The sequence below is a fragment of the Lithobates pipiens genome, unplaced genomic scaffold (genome assembly GCF_037356315.1).
Source record: "Lithobates pipiens isolate NorthernLeopardFrog02 unplaced genomic scaffold, aLitPip1_a1.2 Scaffold_30, whole genome shotgun sequence".
NCBI classification, from domain to species: Eukaryota; Metazoa; Chordata; class Amphibia; order Anura; family Ranidae; genus Lithobates; species Lithobates pipiens.
In genome coordinates, this window is record NW_027507791.1 from 82,596,524 (window position 1) to 82,615,968 (window position 19,445).

General features: G+C 42.9%; 1 protein-coding gene across 1 annotated transcript; it reads right to left on the reverse strand.

Moving 5' to 3' along the window:
* Positions 1 to 1,988: 1,988 nt before the first annotated feature.
* Positions 1,989 to 19,424, reverse strand: EIF5 (eukaryotic translation initiation factor 5). The gene is made up of 12 exons (XM_077464516.1): positions 19,310 to 19,424; positions 18,523 to 18,742; positions 10,060 to 10,339; positions 9,891 to 9,972; positions 8,690 to 8,862; positions 6,961 to 7,072; positions 6,574 to 6,695; positions 5,486 to 5,650; positions 5,207 to 5,368; positions 3,305 to 3,469; positions 2,654 to 2,788; positions 1,989 to 2,356 (listed from the first exon to the last, which is right to left on the reverse strand). The coding sequence occupies exons 3-12, from the start codon at positions 10,129 to 10,131 to the stop codon at positions 2,267 to 2,269; spliced, it is 1,278 nt and encodes a 425-aa protein (XP_077320642.1). The 5' UTR covers positions 10,132 to 10,339; positions 18,523 to 18,742; positions 19,310 to 19,424; the 3' UTR covers positions 1,989 to 2,266.
* Between the last annotated feature and the right edge of the window lie 21 nt (positions 19,425 to 19,445).

Below are 19,445 nucleotides of genomic sequence, written 5' to 3' on the forward strand. Positions count from 1 at the left end.
GCACACACCCACACCATGCAAAATACCCCATGGGGAGGGGGGATAGGGACCCCCAAATTGACCTGCCAGGGAATGCCCAGCCCCACCAAGGCAGGGAGAGCTGTACTTACCAGTCCTGAAGAGCTGGGAGACATTCCACCACAGACCAACTCTCCGAACAGTACTGGGTGGTTACTGGCCCAGCACCCCAACATCAGTAGCCTGGTCATATGTGTGCCCCAGGGCATTACGCCCACGCCTGGAGCTGAGGGGCATGTCTTGGCCAACCCAGCATGGAGCTCTGGTCTGCACATGCTCACTGGCCAGGCTGGGGAGACTACAAGGATAAGGGTATCCTGTCACCCAGCCAGCTGTTAGATCACAGGATCTTAATCTTGTGCAAAAGGCAAACTTCTGCAGAAAAAAAAATTAAAATAATAATCCACGGACAGATGGGCCCGCAGGGTTCCTAGGTCCATCTCCTTGACTAGGCAGAAAAAAAAAAAAAAAAAAAAAAAAGCTGAAGCTGCAGGAGCAGGCTGGGGGGGTCCCCGCTTACCTTAGGGAACTAGAAAGGTCTAGTTTTGCTTTAACATGTTCTGCCTAGTCCTCTCCTGAAGGTGGCATAACAACCCAATGGTATAAGAAAGGAGCTGTGACAGTCAGTGAATGTAAGAGAAAAACAGACCATACACAACGTCACTTTTCCCAAACCCCATGGCTGCAAACATACCCCTTTAGGGGGAAGGGGCGGGAGAAGGGAGAGCATGTGGTATGATTGACTATAACCTGGCAGCCATTTGTGCATTCCAAGTAATTTTTTGCTAGGAAGGAAAAAAAAAAAAAAGTTAACGTGTAAACAAGTTTGAAAATAGGTCTGGTCCTTAAGTGGTTAATTATAAAACTGCGGTCTGCCCATAGTACATTTACTGTAGGCAGATGGCACAAGCAGGCTAGATAACATACATGTACATGATTCATCATGTTCAGAGTAAGGAGCACGCTCCCTGCTGAGCCACACTGGCTACAGCGAGATTTTGGCAGCAGGTCACAGCACACTATGTCCTGTTTTTTTTTTTAAATAGAAAGCTGACCCGTGTCTAAAAAGTGACGTGCTAGAAAGTAAAATTTAACAAAATGCAACAATAGGGTCCATTCTCAACAAAAGATTAAAAGCACCTGGAAAGTAGGTTATATGGTTTTCAATGGCAGAGTTCGTACACCAGTGCTTGCAGTAACAGAAAAGCAAACAAACCCCCACGCAATGCATTTTTACAATATAAAACACATTTTAAATGTGCTGGAACACAGATGACCTTAAAAAACTGCAAAGATTTCAAAGCAGACTGGGGTTTTAAGATGTGCTGTTGTACATCCATCTACTGTCTGGCAGGCAAGAAGTGGTCTCCATGGAAGTTTCAGGCAAAAAGCTGTATACCAACATGGGGAGAGGAAACCCCCCCCCCCAGCAAGTGCTCTGGACCGAAGAGCCCAAATTTGAAACATTGCTGGATCGGGAGTTTTGTTTGCCAAAGGGCAAGGGAGATGCAATAATGTGTGTCTACAGGCAACAGTGAAGTAAGCTGAAGGTGCCCTGCATTTCTGCAAACCAAGTTGGAGATTTGGTCAGGATGAATGTGATCTCAATATTAAGAAATAGATACACCTCCCTGATGGCTGAGTATGATGGGCCCCAAGCATACAGTCAATACCAAGCAGCATAAAGCAAGGGATCCTGAAGCTATTTGGAGGTAGCCATCATCCAGATTTGTGGTTAGATCTCCAAAATGTTTGGAGCAACACACATGCCGTGTTCCAAAAAACCCCACTGTACAAAGGCAAAGGGTGCGACACCAAAAAAAATACTTTTGTTCGTTTATTTTCCATTGTTATTTTTGTTTATGGGTGTGTAAACTTACACACCCGCCTAAAATATTTGCACAGTATTGTATATGGATCACAAAACCGTGGCAACTTCACATTGAGTTTAAGTCAAACAGAACAGCAGCGACCAAAAACAAAAACCTTTATTCACAACTGTATAAATGTGCACCAAAAAAACACTAGAATTTAAAAAGTAACTACATGCTATAGACAAACCAAGCTTGATTCATTTCTCTGCGATTGTTTTTTCCTTTTTAATTAGTGAAGCTTATAGACCAATAGAAAGAAACCGAAGCATACAAAAAGTGTAGCATGATGTTAAGCTAGTACAGCTCAATCACATACATGTTGCACTTCAGGCATAAAAAGCAGGATGTGAACAGCTGCTGTCAGTGAAGTCATTTTAAATGGCATCAATATCAATGTCGTCATCTTTCTCAGGAGATTTTACAGTTTCCACTTTAGGAACGCTTACACTCGTGGAATATACAACCTGTGGAGACAAGGCAGTTGTTAGTGGTGGATAAAACATCTAGAAGAATGTAGTAAACGCACGCACACACGAAAAAATAAATAAAAAGCTACAGAAATGTCAAGCTACACCCAATTTCCTTTTTCAGATAATATGCAAGAAACCAAACTATGACTGAAACAACTTTTAGCATTTACAGCAACATGTATTGCTTCAATCATTTATATTAAGTTCACTTTTGAAGTCAGCTCTATATAGGTGGCACACTACCAAAGACTCAGGTAGTAGTTCATCCAATGTCAATTGCAGGCATCTCACCTCAATATTCTCATCTTCCTCATCTTCATCATCACCTGAAGACTCCTCTTCAGCCTCTTTTAGCCATTTAATAAAAGGCTCTGCTTTTGCTCGAATATCTTTGGCAAGTTCTTTAGAGACGTATTTTTTCGATGGCTAACAATTTAAAGGGGGGGGGGGAGAAAAAAAAATGGATAAGTTAGTTACCCAAAAATCATAGTGACTAGTAGAGCTGCACGATTCTGGCCAAAAATGAGAAGTTTTGCTTAGATTAAAAAGATCACAGTAGTGTGTATATAATATATATATATATATATATATATATATATATATATATTTTTTTTTTTTTTTACTTGAAACCAACAAATGTTGGAAAAGGGTTTAGCGTCTAAACTTTATTCACTTGCACACAAAGTCCATGCCACTGACAAATTGTTACAATAATGTTTATACTCAAGTTCAACTGATAGAAAGTTTTGCTTCTTGACAGACTGCTGTTTTTTTCCCTGTCTTTTGACAGCTGTGGCTTCAGAAGCAGAGAATTCTTTGCATAGAAAGAATTGGGAAACACTTTAGTCAAGATCGAGATAATGATTCTTGATTAATCGTGCAGCTCTAGTGCTCAACACATTGTGACCCAAGTTTACGTATCAAATCATTGCAGATTAATACCTTCTCGGCCCAACTGATGATAACGTCCTCCTCCAGGAGATCTGCATCATACATCTCCTTCAAGATATGTGGAATTTTGGAGAGTAGTTGTGCTTGGTGTATACTCACAACACACTCAAAACCATGGAGCAGGTACCTCTGTGCCTTCTTGTTGTTGTGGCAGAACTGAAACCAAGGAAATAGAGTTTTACAGGCGAAAATACTAAAATCTAGCAACTCAATGACCACTGTCTAGGCAATGACCTCCAATTTTGAAAAAGGTTAAGCAGGAAATGAGCATATATATATTTTACTATTTTAATGGAAAAGATGCAAAGAAGGGCTATACAGTACTTGACAGAGGAACTATAATGAAAAAACGGAAGAGAAACTACACTCACTATACAGGAATATGAGGTGAGGCAGGAGTTTAAGGCTATAAATGTGAGGAAATCAGGTCCAGACAAACTCAGAGTAGTTAAGGCATGTGCTGATCAATTAGCTGGAGTCTTTGCCAAGAGCTTTAATCGATCATCATCATCTGCTGTTCTTGCATGTTTAACATCAGCCACTATTAGTCCAAAAATTACCGTGGGAAGGTTAGACCAATAGCAGTGACTTCAGTACTAAAGTGCTTTGAGAGGTTGGTCTTGAAATATTTCAAACCAAGATTACTGGGTAGTTTAGATCCTTACCAGTTTGCATATAGGGCAAATAGAAACACAGAAGATGCAATAGCTTTAGCGCTGCACCTAGTCATCTGAAGCATTCGGGAAACTACATAAGGATGTTTGATTACAACTCTGCCTTTAATACCATTATTCCAGAACAAATTTTTGATCTATCGCTCGCTACAGATGACTGCACCCCCCTATTCTGAGACCAATAGTATAGTTAAGTTGGCTGACGACACTTCCGTAATCAGCTGTATTGTCTAAATCAGCAATACAGGAGAGAGGTTAATAGGATAGTGGAATGGTGTACAGTGAATAACCTGATCCTAAACACAGGGAACACAAAGGAACCGATTGTAGATTTCAGCAGGAACAAGCGTGAACCAACACTGCTTTTTTTTTATTAAAGGCGTGTGCATGGAGAGGGTCTCTACCTTTAGATTTTTGGGAACATGCATTTCTGAAAATAACAGCATTTATATATTTTTTCCACCTCTTTAAGAATGGCACTAGAGACCCATCGCTCTGCCATTGAGAGTAAATTAACGTAGTGTATTCTAGTTGTCGGCAGGCAGATAAAAATGCTCTAGAGTGGTTTTAACAGCGCAGAAAATTGTAGGGTGTGAACTTCTCTATAAGAGGAGACTTGTTGCCTTTGTAGATCAGGAAAAAAAAGACCACTCATCCTAGTTGCCATTTCTTTGAATTAATGCCACCAGGGAGACGTTTTAGGGAGATTTAAAAACTAGGACAAATAGATATAAAGAAAGCCTTAATGGCCCTGGGAAAGAAGCCATCAATGCAGGAATGAAATGAAAGGTCAGTCTTATTTTATGGTGTTTATTTTTTTTGAATATGAAGACACTTTCGATTTTTGGGTAGAATTAATGCATGGTTGATAATTGTGATGAATGTGTAGTAGAAAATGTCATTTAAATTGTGAATTTGTTTTCTACAAAGACAGCAACTCATCTGTAGTTTCTCTTCAAAGCCCTATGTCCCATAACAAACTACTCCTACAGATGAATGAGGAAGCAAAAAGCTAACATGATGTAGACTTTCTAAACCGTATGTAAAGCGTATGTAAAGCTGAAGAAAGCAGATATGTGCAAAACTTATGTAGGGAAACTGGTTTCATCTCTGTGCATCTTTTGAGGCCAAAGGGAGAATACAGAAAGTGACACCTGAGTGGGGAGGTGGGGGAAATAGAGGGGAAAAAAATAAATAAAAAAAATAAAAAAAAACTCACCCGTAGGAAGTGTCTTCTATATTTCTTGATCTGTTCTCTGATCTTGTCATCAAATAAAACTTCTGTTAAGACCAATGGCCCCTGTGTTTTTACATCTAGTCTTTCAGCCTCAGCCAGAATCTCCTTTTCTGATGAATCTACAATTCCCTCTTCTTTCTTTTTCTGTAAGAAATTAGAATGGTCAGTCAAAAAATAAAATAAACCCCCACATGAGACAGTCTTAAAAGCTGGGATTTACATTGTTCAAGGTCTGGAGTTACTAGATAAATGCAAGCTCACCTTTACAAAGTCAAATAGCATGTTAACCCTGTCCTCAACTGGCCTTTCCAGGTCCTCGCTCAGTGTCAGATTCTTTGCATGATCACTTATTTCCTCCATTCTGCGTCGCTGAGCCTCTTCAGTCGTGTCTTCACCCCAATCTTCATCATCCTCTGGCTCTCCTAACTGGGGGAAGAGAAAGAAAAACCCCCAAACATGTACAATTACTCCAAATTACCAAAGTGACAGTGTGCCAAGAGGAGGCTGGTTGAAAGTGATCAATAGATTTGAAGGTCCAATTACATATATATTTATGTTAACCACTTCACAAGCCACCTACAGCACATTAGTCATTACATACTAGTGTTAGTAAATTCTAGTGGCAGATAGTGGCCATAACCTAGGTATTTTCTTGTACTGAAGGCAATTCTGCGGCCAAAAGTGTCCCTGGCAGCAGATTTCCCACCTCCGGGTCTTACTGGACCTGTTGCTTAGCCCGAAGACAATGCAATCCATGGTTGGGCAATATAGCCGACACTGCTCTATTCCCTTGGAACTTCTGCACATCTTTTTAAAAGGGTCTTTTTTGACCCCAGATCACGCAATGAGGGAATAAAAAATAAACACCACACCTTGAACTGCCCAATCGAGCCTTCATACATACAAAAGCCAATGCATATGCAAGTCGCGCCCACATATGTAAACTGTGGAAACTACACGTGAGGTATTGCCGAGATCATTAAGAGCGAGAGCAAGAATTCCTGCATTAAACCTCTAACTAGGTAACGTGTAAAAATTTTACAGCATCGCCAATGGAGATAAGTACCGTCGTTTGACGCCATTCCACAAGCAACTTTAAAGCATAACATGGTCGGCATCTATTTACTAAGTGTAACATCTTTCCCATTCGGGGGGGGGGGGGCAGTTTACAAGCGCCATTTTATCTTCTGAGTCTGGGACAGCTGCTAAAATTATAATAAAAGTTTGGGGGTTCCAAGTAAACAAAACGTTTCTAAAACAAGGCTGCGTCTTAAAAGCTACAGAAAGCTCCAAAGTCCTATACCAAACAATTTATGCAAAATACATAAGTCTTATGATTCTGTACTTACCACACGTGGAGGATTTAACTCTGTTAGGACAGGCGATTCATTGTTAGCTACAGAACCATTTTCTTTAGCCCTCTTGTTTTTTTTATCTTCCTTCTTTTTGCCTGTACTGCTGTCTATGTTCTCTGCAGAAACAATTATGGTAAGAACCAATAGGGAGACGAGAAAAACACACCCCACCCCCTCCCCAGTGTCAAAGTCAGCTCAACAGTAGCTCTCACAATGAGAGTACTGAAATAGAATAGACTCGATTTTATCTTGCAAGTGAAAAATTGGGACAGATTTTTTAATATGACAACTGCCACAGAGTGTTGCTTGCAATAAAAGGGAGCCTTAACAGAGTTACAAGTTCTTGGGGGGTGGGGTGGGGGGGGGGGGCGCGGCACTTACCTGGTGGGTTTTTGAGAATGAAAGTACAGAGCTTATGTCTTGTATCCAGCATGCCTCGATAGCCACAGGCTTTACAGGAATTGCCTATTGTTTGTTTCTTGGGATTGACATTCTGGGAAAAAAAAAACAAAAAAAAACGATAAGTACATTTTTCAGAGCTATGAACGCTATAGTTCGGTTAACTAGCCAGCACTTGATATACCAGTAAAAAACAAAACAAAAAATGTAAGCATCCTACAGTATAGGAGAAACGCACACATCCGACACTGGTAACCAATTTATGATGTGCATCCTCAGTCACCCTGTCCGAGTCAGACCTGGAACAAGTCTGCAAGAGTTACTTGTACGCATACATGCTCCGAGTAAATGTGAAGTACTGAAGCCAGAAGAAGACAAGCATGAGAAAAACTAAGGCAGCTGGCTTCAAGTAGCACATCAGCAACCGCAGTCTGCATATTTCACCTAGAACAAGTTTGTTAAACTATAGTATGAACGAACAGACAGACTTTCGTTTCCCTGGACTTACAAATGTTTAATATTTAAGGCTCCGTAACACAAGTGTCAGATTTCACCATCACAACATCCAAACATTTACTCCTTTATAAAAATCCAGATAGCCATTAACCACTTAAGGACCGCCTCCTGTACACACACACACACACACGTCAGTACTTTGAAGAGGCACCTCAGTAACAGCAGCAGCAGCTGCTGCCACAACCGAGATATCCATCTTTACAGGAGGCGGTCCTGTTAACTGATCTTGTGGAGACCACCATTATCGTAATCGGTGGCGGGAGAGGGGCCACCCCCCCCCCCTCCCAGAGCCGGCGGTAGCAACCAGGTAGTTTCCTGTGCTAGTTATGGAGACGAGCCAGGCCAAAAAGGGCCCCCACCCGCCTCTACCATAGGAGGGCAGAAGCAACAGCAAACGTCACTTCCGCCCATACCTCTTAAAAACGAACATTTTTTTTCCAAAGGACTTTTTATTGCATTTAAGTCCAAATAGGAGATCTGAGGACTTTTTGACACCAGATCTCATATTTAAAGAGGACCTGTCATGCTTTTATCTATTACAAGGGATGTTATTCCCGTTACAAGGAATGTAAAATGTGATTTTTTTTTTTTTTAAACACCTCGCACGCAGAAGCGAATGCATACATGAGTAGCACCTGCATATGAAAACGGTAGTCAAACCACACATGTGAGGCATCGCCGTGATTGGTAGACCAAGAATAATTCTAGCAATAGACCTCCTCTGTAACGCAAAACATGCAACCTGTAGAATTTTTTTAAATGGAGATTTGAGGGTAAAAGTTTGACACCATTCCACGAGCAGGCGCAATTTTGAAGCATGACATGTTGGGCATCAATTTACTCGGCATAATACACACACACACACACACACACACACACACACACACACACACACAATAAAACCCCACCCACACATGTCCAGGCTAAATATTTGGCTCTGCCCATCACTATAGTACACCAATGCAGAGAGTGGCATTGATCTCAAAGTGTCGCTCTCTGGATCAGTAGGAGCCACTCAGCAAGAGACAAGGGACATTTTGGCACACAATCAGCCTAAAAACCCCTAATGGGGGGCGCATACAGTCAATCCTTAAAAGCTAATGCCATTTTAAAACAAAATTAAGATGCATCACTGCTAGAGTAAATTTATTCTATGTACAGTGGTCAAGCAAGTCTCATGAGAAGAATTTCTTACCAGATCTGTTTCAGGATTCTCACACTCAGGACAAAGAACAAACTTTTTAATGAATCCATCCAACATGTCTTGCAGCTTATTTGCCTCATGAGATCCATTGACAATGAAACGGTCATTCTTAACATCAAACTGGGTCTGCGCTCCCAGCTCACAACCAAAAAATTTGGTGGGATCTGCAAACAAAAGTGAATTAGTTAAGAGGCAAAGCTGCAAATACCATACAGATACAGCTGCCATGAACAATTTAATTTAAAGCAAGGACAGAGCAGCCTGTAGCAATAAACACACACAAGCACTATTTAGGAACAAGGACACATGAGCCTTTATGCTCGCTCATTTTAAATTGGGCATAAACAATCATCTGTTTTCCACGCTGAAATGTGCAACTAGCTAAAATTTACAAATTTATAACTCAACTGAACTCAATGGACTGGTTTTTCATCAACCTGACCAACTATGTAACCCCTTGCCACCAGCTTAGTGCCATAAACCTGGTTTCACACTACTGCGAATTTGATCCTTTTTTGTCCTGTGTGAGGGGCGGTAGATAGTGAACAATTTGCAGAGATGTGAACTGTGTTCTGTGAGTTTACCGCAAGTTCAATTGAAGCCTATGAAGATAAAATTTGCATCGTACCCAACAGTACAAAATTGTAAATCCATTCTTGTTTTTCCCCTTTAATGGCACACAAAATCTTTTACCAAATAAGACAGAGTAGCTCTAGTGGGTTTAGTTTTGTTTTTTGTGTGCTGGGGATCCTGACAGATTCAAACTCAGATGCCACATCTTCAAATAGGAGTTATTGTTTAGGTTGTGAAGTCTATAAAAACAGGCTTCCATCAAATGAGCCAAACCGTCACACTGAAATACCTCTTCACTGCATCAATTAGACAGCTGCAGGGAGGTCCCATTCACTTCTATGGGACAGGAGGCAATGCATGCTAAACATGACATGGATTTTAAAGCCTCCCAAAGCTTAGCAACCATAATTGTGTGTGGAGGCCAGTCCAGTGGCCATTGCTGGGTTTTGAAAGGTAAAGGGCCTTAAGTCAGACTTTCACATGGGAATTGCTGATGTGGCAAAGATTCAGATGCAACACTAGGACAAGCGACAACCTTCAAAATGCAAATAGCAACACAAACAAAACCTAAAATAGATTTTTGGGGAGGTTCTCCATTTGCAGCTGGCTCTATACTTACACGTAGGAGGCCGATTAAGCGCCTTTGCAACGTCAACCATGTTGACGATTACTGTCTTTATTCCATTTCCTTTGCCCTCTACCTGTAAAGAGACAAATATTCCAGTACATATTAAAATATAGTGCAAACTGCAAGCTGTGTGTGTGTGGGAGAGAGAGGAGATAATTACCTTGGCAATCAGACGGGGCATTTTGTACCGATAGAACTGATCGGAAACACTGCGGTTGACATTGACAGACATTTTGGTTTATTATTAGCTCTTTCAAGAAGAGGAAAAGATCTTTGATTGCAACTTTTTGGTATCTTCTGTCTGGAGAAGACTGGATGACATAAACGACTGCAAGAGTTCTCGGTCTCTGACATGAAAATAATTTCGCCACCGAGGCTGTGAGCGTCTTGTTTGTATGCTATGTTCCCCCAATATAGGTACCAATGGCTGCGCAACAGCTCTGAAATAGAATAAAAAAAGGTTTCGTTTTAACTATGCAACGACACTGGCAATCCCAGACAGACAGACATTCTTGCACAACAAGCCTGACTTATTTCTAAAAGAACAAGCATGAAGTGGGATTGGGAGACAAAGGCTTCATGCACACGGGACATTTTTAAAACCTCTCCTGCACAATTTAACGTGACAGATAGCAACCCACATATACACATTTAATTCTCTTCAAAATAGCCACAAAATAAATAAAATAAAAAAACACCTGAAAAGCAAATGTGGCGAAATGAGAGTTAACACATTTAGAAGTGTTTGTTACTGAAATGCCTCCAAACCATTTATTTTTTTGCGTTAATAGGCTTTTTTTTTTTTAACTGCCTAGAAACAACTGTAAATGACCCTGTGTACAACACCAAACCAACCACTTGCTGTACAGCATTTTGAACTAGAGTGCATCTGGTCAGCTGTGAAAAACTAGTTAGTTAATCATAACCAAGAGAACATGCTTAGCATAGTAAATGCTTTCAGTGAAAATCTGTTTCCAAGTTTAGACAATTGCATACCATTAAGAAGAAAGAAAGTCTTTGTGAAGAAAAATCTTAGCTTTATATAGATTGAAGGGTTATAAACCCTGTAATGTTGTTACTTATCCAGGGGTTCACTAGAGAGATTTTCCCTCACTTCCTCTCCTGACACTGTTTTAGCAGATAAGTAGTGGGGAAAAAAAAAAATAATAAAAGCGCTTCTCTTGTACAGAAGGCAAAACCAAAAAAAAAAAAAAAAAAAATTTTTTTAACTCAGCAGCTGCAAACACTAGCTGCTGACTTTTAATAAGCACACCTACCTGTCCAGGGCGCCCGTAATGTCAGCCGCCCGAGGCTGACACGTCCCTCGGCGCCGCCATTTTGGCTAAGGGAAACAGGCAGTGGAGCCTTGCGGCTTTACTGCCAGTTTCCTACTGCACATGCGCAAGTCACGCAGCGCTTTGTGAATGGGGCACGCTGTGTTCTGGGACACAGTTCCCAGAACACAGCGCAACCCATTACCCAGAAGATGCCGCACGGAGGAGAGAAGACAGAAGATCTCAGCGGAGGAGGAAGAGGCAGATTAGGCATTTCTGGTAAGTTAAAAAAACACATTTTTTTTTCTAATTTTTAATGTATTTTTTTTTTCAGAGTGGCCCTCCACTTTAAGAATTGTGTTCTGTTGCACATGTCCCTGCAATTCCAAAGAAAAATGTTAGCAGGATACAATGAGAACTACTCCAAGGAGGCCAGGATAGCAGTAACCATCCCAACTATAGGCAACCCATTCACTCACTCCACTTCCCGCCTCTCAGGGGGATAGCATTGGATTTTTGCTACGGATGGCTGTTAAGCGGCAGAGACTACCAGGACAGGTACCTCTCCTGCTGCCAATAAAAGTGATCTTGCAGCCATTTGTGTCCTATTGCTGAGATTTCCTCACTTTGTCTGGCTATGAGATAGAAGGTAAATTGCCACAAATTAACCACTTGCCCACCAGCTCCTGTACATAAACGTTGGCACTTCGAAGAGGGATATCTTGGTAACCGCAGCAGCTGCTGCCACAACCGAGATATCCATCTTTTCAGAAGCCGGTCACGTTTACGATAATCTCTGCGGCAGACTCACCACGAGATCACAGTTACTCCCTGTAAAATCCCTTCTCTTACGTGCACAGCTCCTTTCTTATACCATCGGGATGTCCCCAAGCAGTGCCAAAACGAGGGGTAGGAAACAGCATAAAAGCTTTTACCCACAGAAAAACTGTGTGAGAATTATAAAAATAACTTTTACCCACAAGAAAACAGAGTGCTCCTCAATCTGGGAGTCACTACCTACAAACTGCCTCAGAACTAGCGGTAACAAATGCAACAGAGCATTTATAAAAATAAAAAATAAAAGTACTGTGGCGTCCCCCCACCACCTCCATCTTGGCAATGAACGAATTACGGACCGCCGACAAAGCATCCAGAGGCACTGCCCTGTCTTCAGGCAAACTGGTTTCAATTGCCTGGATTTTGGGGGAAGAAACACCAGTTTCTGAAGCCATGTTGACCCTAACCCTGTCTGCCACCTGTTGGGGGACTTAGGACAGTCATGGTCCCACCCTCCTAACTGCTGCTGGCTCCCCCCCGCAGGACTCACAACCCTGACTGAGTTCTGTACCATCCAGCTAGGTGTGCCCGTATCAGCTTTCAGATGCATAAAAGACAAAACCGCGCTGAGCTCCTCTGAATAGTGCTGAAGCTGAAAAACATGTTTAGGCTTCAACAAAATGGCCACCGAGCATCCAGTATAAAGGACATAATCACAGGGAAAATGGCCGCCAGACTACAGAGCATGCTGCTCCCTGGTCACACCAAAAATGGCCACCGAGCACTGCATGCAATGAACATATTAAAAAGAACTAAGGAGACAGAAATAGCGGTAAACAGCGCTACAGTGATCAGCAGACACAGCCTCCAAACAGAGAATTAGAACTGGGCTATGGCGCTAAAACCCTGTACACGTGCAACTCTGTGCATACAAATATGTGCATTGGATATAACCATGTTAGCAAATATTACTTATCTATATCTACAGCTTCCAAACACCTACACCCATCCAGGGCACAGCTACCCAGCTCAGGTCCCCCGGCAGCATACCACACAGGGGGGTGGGGTGATAATGGAGAGGGACCCCTGAATCGACCTCCCAGGGAATGCCCAGCATCTCAGCCCCACCGAGGCAAAGAGCTGTACTTACCAGTCCTGAAGAGCTGGGAGACATTCCATCACAGACCCACTCTCCAGTCAGTACGGGGTGGTTTTTGGCCCGGCACTGACATCAGTAGCCTGGTCATATGTGTGCCCCGGGGCATTACGCCCACTGACCACCCCCTGGAGCTGGGGGCATGTCTTGTCCAAGGGACCGCCCCTTGGGCAGAAGTTTTAGTTTTATTATAAAATGTCCTGCCTAGTCCTCTGAGGGTGGCGTAAAAACCCGATGGTCTAAGAAAGGAGCTGTGTCAGTCAGTGAACATAGGAGAAAACGCCTCAGTGAAAGGGGCCCAAGTGGTTAAGGGAATTCTTTGGGGACCCCCAGGGCACCAGAACTAGTGTCTATTTTGAAGATTTAACCTCTTACTTTTCTGCGACAATCCAAAATTGAATTTTTAAGTGGTTGTAAACCCTTACAAACCACTTTGACCTACAGGTCAGCCTAGATTAAGGTTTACCTGTAGGTCCAAGAAATATCTCCTAAACCGATACGGTTTAGGACATTTACCGGAATGCAGTCACCGCTGTCTACTGCGCACTGGGCGATTCGCCGCAAGTGTCGGCTCCCGTGTGCATGAGCAACGTCATCGCTGCTCTGGCGAATCACAGCACCGGAGCAGCGAGACCCACCAAGATGGATGCTCGGAACTACAGGGGACAGCGGTGACTTCGCTGGCTCCTGTGTCAGGTAAGTGACACATAATGGACTACTATGCGATGCATAGTAGCCCATTATGCTTTACCGTTGCAGGGCATGAAAGGAAGTAAATCAGGGTTTACTTCCTCTTTAATAACGATAAACGGGACAAATAGAAAGGGCAAATCTCTTTAACAGGGGCACAGACAGCAATAAAATCTGACAGACATTGCAATCCCTCTGATAGAGATGATATCCATCTCTCTATCTATACAGAATGCACCCAACAGCTCAACTTGCAGTACCTTCAGAAAGCAATGTAAACATTTTTAAGCCAATATGACTACCCACTGCAGTTCTTGAAGCATGAAAGCCACGACAGCGGCCAGAAAACTTGTTTCTCAGTTACACCCCTTTCACACTGGGGCGTTTTGCAGGCGCTATAATGCGAAGAACACCTGCAAACCGCCCTGCTGTCTCTCCAATGCGAAAGCCCCGAGGGCTTTCACACTGGAGCGGTGCTCACTGGCAGGACGGTAAAAAAGCAGAGGCCAAATAGCGTCGCGAAATTGGCGGTAAAGCACAGCTAAAAACAGTGGCGCTTTATCACCGATGCACCCACCGCCCCAGTGTGAAAGGGGCCTTTAAAGGCAGCAACTGGAAAAAAATATATAAGGCAGAGCCTTGTTATAGCTTAATATTTACCAACGCAGCTGTTACCCAAGAGTTAATGTAAAAATACACATTCTGAAATATTTAAGAAAAAACCCCAACACTAAAAATTCAGTGCTAGTAGGAAGCCAACTAAAGCCTTCATCTGCATATATGATATAACATTACTGCTAAGCCCTTGCTAATACATAAAACTATGTTACCCTACTACAATCTAAGGCAAGGGGTCTCAAACTGGTGGCCCTCCAGCTTTTGCGAAACTACAAGTCCCATAATGCATCTTCCTGTGGGATTTATGCTTCTAATTGTCAGCCTTGAAATGCCTCATGGGACTTGTAGTGTCACAAGTACAGCTCAGCAGAGTCTTCAACAAAGAAAGAAAAATCTTACATTTGCGCAGTAGTTTACTTTTATATTTGCAACACCGGAAATGAAAAAAAGATATGCATATTTATGAACATTTTACTCATGATCTAGCCGTCAAGATTCTAGGTATAAATATTGTTAAAGGATTAGGTTTGTGTGCATCTGGCCTAATAAAGCTAAACAGTGAAGTCCACGATCAGAGTAGCAAACAACCTTTTTTAACCACTTCCCGACCAGCGCACGACGATGTACGTCGACAGAATGGCACGGGCAGGCATATTGGCGTACATGTATGTCCAATCTTCAATGCCGCCCTGCTACTGGGAGCGCACCACCAGCGGCGCGCTCCCGCGCTGGTCGGGACCCTGCGAGTCCGGTCGCGGGACCCGCGATCATCTCACGGGACGGCTGATTGGAGGAAATGCCGTGTGAACAGCATTTCTCCATTCTGCCTAGCAACTAGTGACGCTGATCTCTGCTCCATGTGATTGGAGCAGAGATCAGTGTTCACTAAATGAAAGCCCAACCCCCCCAGTTAGTAAAACACCCCTAGGAACACTTAACCCCTACACTGCCACCCACTGGTTAACCCTTTCACTGCCAGTGTCATTTACACAGGAATCACTGCATTTATATAGCAGTGATTACAGTATAAATGACAATGGTCCCAAAAATGTCCGATGGGTCCCCCACAATGTCGCAGTCACAATAAAAAAAAAAAAAAAAAAAAAAAAAAAAATTTATTAATAAAAATGCTATAAAACTATCCCTATTTTGTAAACGCTATAACTTTTGCGCAAACCAAATAATCGCTTATTGCGATTTTTTTTACCAAAAATATGTAGAATACGTATTGGCCTAAACTGAGGGAAAAAAAAAATGTTTATTTTTGGGGGATATTATAAACAAAATGTAAAAAAATGCGTTTTTTTCCAAAATTGTCGCTCTATTTTTGTTTATAGCGAGAGAAAAAAAACGCAGGGGTGATAAAATACCACAAAAAGAAAGCTCTATTTGTGGGAAAAAAAAGGACGTCAATTTTGTTTGGTAGCCACATCGCGCAATTGTCAGTTAAAGCGACGCAGTGCCGAATCGCAAAAAGTGGTCTGGTCTTTGACCAGCAAAATGGTCCGGTCTGAAAGTGGTTAATCGATACATTACATCAGGGCTTCCCAAACAGGGCCCCTCCAGAGGTTGCTTGAGCAATGAGAAATTTCTCCCTTAGAAAAGTTCCCATTGACACCACTGAGTCATTTAGTCATCTGTAAGAGGGCAATTATTCCAAATGACAAGTGTAAGGAGCATTCTTTCCACTGACCATCACTCTAATGCATCATGAGTTGTAGCTATAGTATTCTTAACAAGGGTTACGAGACTGAAAAGTTATAGCAAGGGTTCCTGTGTGCTGAAAAGGTTGAGAAAGGCTGCCTAAGGCCTGGTTTAAACCTACAAAGTTTGTTTTTGATCCATTTCTGCAGTACTTTGTGTTGATGCGTTTTGCATTTATTTTGGCCAGTTTTGTTGGGCAGATTAAATAAGTTGTGGCAAAAAGGTACATGCTTTTCAGCAGGTTCTCCATTGAACAAACAAGCACCGATTTGCACTTAAAGTCCTCGACGCTTTCCAAAAACGCAGTGGCTGAAAAAATAGATGAACGTGTCTAATAGGAAACCATTTTAAATGGATAGTGCATTTCCGTACCCCCCCCCCCCCACGCGCACACACACACACACGAACCAGGCCTTACATGATCTGTATTCATATGAACTAGGTCACATGCAGAAAAGCATACAAACAGGGCAATTAGATTACTTGCAGCAGAAAGTTAAGCAGAGGTTCTGCTCCACTAAGGCATGAATACACTTATTACAGAGAACCAATCACCTAAAGCTTGTAAGTTCAATTTTAGATGAAGACATGTTCCAAACTGCTTAAAATACCCACTAGATAACGGGCACATAACATTGTTATAAAGATACTTCTAAAGCAGCCTTTCAACCTTTGTAACATGAAAGAACCCTTGAAATAACTTTGCATGCTCAATGAACCCCTGCTAATAAAATTACTATTGCAAAAGGTCCAAAGTACATTAATGTGATGGTCCCTCAATAGACTGCACATTACGTTTGTGGTCATTGGGAAGGTTCCTCCCCTTACAGATTAGTAAAATGATCACCATTGATAGTGGTTACTCATGGAACCCCAGCAACCTCTGATCTAAAGAGAAATCAGGGTGGAACTGAAGGCACTTCTACACACAGCTTTAATGAAAGAAGGGGAAATGAAAATCTGCACACAAAAACGAATTTACACTAGCAGCAAAGATGACTTGCTTAATCTAGCATTGCTTGTATGGACATATTGTAACATGCACGGTGACCTAAAAGTTAGAGAGGACAGAATCGGAAGCAGATGTGCATGGCAACCAGCTTCTATAATTCAATGGTAAAAGTGACAACCCCCCCTCCCCCCAAAAAAAAAAAAAAATACAAATCTTTTCAAGTACGTAATCTTAATGCAAAGTTCTTCTATTGCACTCAGCTTTAGCAAACATATTGCAGCTTACCAATTCTTAGATGCACTGGTTGATTGATTTTAGGCCATTTCTAACCTGGCCAGTGTTTTTTTTTTTTTCTTCTTTCAACAAAAAAGTGTATGATGTACTTGGCTGAAAATGACAGAAATGATATATCTGTCCTGTAGTTAAAAGAGTTAATAAACCATTTATCATGGATAAAATGTTTACAATGATCAGCTTTTAATTATGAAAAACAAAAAAAACCTGTTGCTGTAACTGTTTATGAAGTATTAGGCCAGGTTCACACTGTGCGACATGCCTCAACTTTGAGAGCACATCACAAGAAATCACACCCCATTTAGTGCAATGGAACCGCTCCAGGAGCAACTTGAGTCGCAAAAAAAAAAAAAAAAAATTAAAAAAAAACCACCACACAAGGGTGGGGGGGAGAGATAGATAGATAGATAGGATAGAGAGAGACTGTAAAAATGTTTACAATAATCAGTCCCCTACCCCAAAAAAAAAAATTATATATATACACACATACAAAAAAAAAATTATATATACATACACACCTATAGAAACACCCCCCCATACCTGTGCTGCAGGACTACCCTGTACCCCAAGTCTAGCAGCTGTTCTGTCTGCACACAACTACAGCAAACAGCAGCATCTCCAGCCCATCCACACCCACAGGTGTTGCTGCATGCTGGAACTTGTTGTTCAGCAGTCCCATATTACATAAGCCTACAATTACAGGCCACCTCTGTCCCTGCATCTCCCCACAGGCTCTGCATATAGATGGGAGAGGAGTCCCCCAAGGCTCAAGGCTGGAGATAAACACACATGAGGAGGGGAGGGGGAAGGGAGCTGATATGACTCACAACTGCAGCACTGAGTCAGCTCAGTCAGGCCGCGCATGCGCACACCGCCCCTCCTCCCTACTAGGCCCCTCACCTCTCCACGGACACCCCCGGCACCGCGACCTCCACTGCCGCCCGCTCCCCACCCCTCAGGTGTCCTCCCCCCACCTCTCTTCAACAAGTCCCCCGACACCCTAACCCGCGGAGTCCCCCCCTGCCCCGAGCCAGCCACCTGCGTCATAGTCACGAGGCGCGGCCGCCATTTTCTCTCGCCATCCCCGCCATTCCCAGCACCCTCAACTCTCACATATTATACAAACATATGGCAGCGCTCCGTGTCTCTCATACTCACCGTTTTCGTCCAATAAAGACATAAACACAACGCTGCTCGCCCTGGGGTGCGATGAACGGAGGCAGAATGAAGCGATGGCACACAGCGCAGCAGCTTTTATGGACGGCACAGCGCAGAGCTGGCCACGGGAACTGGACGAGGGCCGAGCGAGCCGGGAATTTAACACCCTGTCAACCAAAGCGGGAGACACCCTCCGGCCGGGAGAAGAAAAAAAAACCACCTAAGAACATAAACCGGGGACAGCGTTAATTTTTTCCCAGTGCGGGAGGGAGACGACAAACAAGTTTACATTGACACAAATAAGGGTGGTCGGGCACGTTTTCACACATTGGCTGCGGGAGGGGAGAGAAACAAGTCAATGATTAAGCGCCCTTTACTGCAACTGAAGCGGGAGGGCACGTTTTGCACACTCTCGAGAGGATAATTTAGTGGCGGGAGGGGGGACGAGAAACAAATTCACAGATCACAACGTTTGCCCTAACAGAGGCGGTCGGGCACGTTTTTAAAGAGAGAGATCATTTGGCATTGGGAAGGGACCAGATGTTACAATTCACACTCATTTTTGCCCTTACGCAATAGAGGTGGTCGGGCACGTTTTAACACTCTCGGCACATGCGAGGAGATAATTCAGTTGCGGGAAGGGGGCAGAAAACAAATTAGGGCGGGCGGGTTTAACACAGGAGGGCCTCGTTGGGGTAATTAATGGCGGCCAATTAAGGGCCGGTAATAAGTAAATGGATTCATGTGGAGGGGCTTAACGAGGCGCCCACGTTACGCAGCTACTCACCTCAGGAACCTTCTAGCTCTCTAGCACAGAGGCGCTGTGAGCGGAGCTTCTCAGTAGAGACCGTCCTACGTGTGGGCGGGCACCGCCTACCACAACTCTGAACAGCCATTGGCTGTCGAGGATGGTACTTACACGT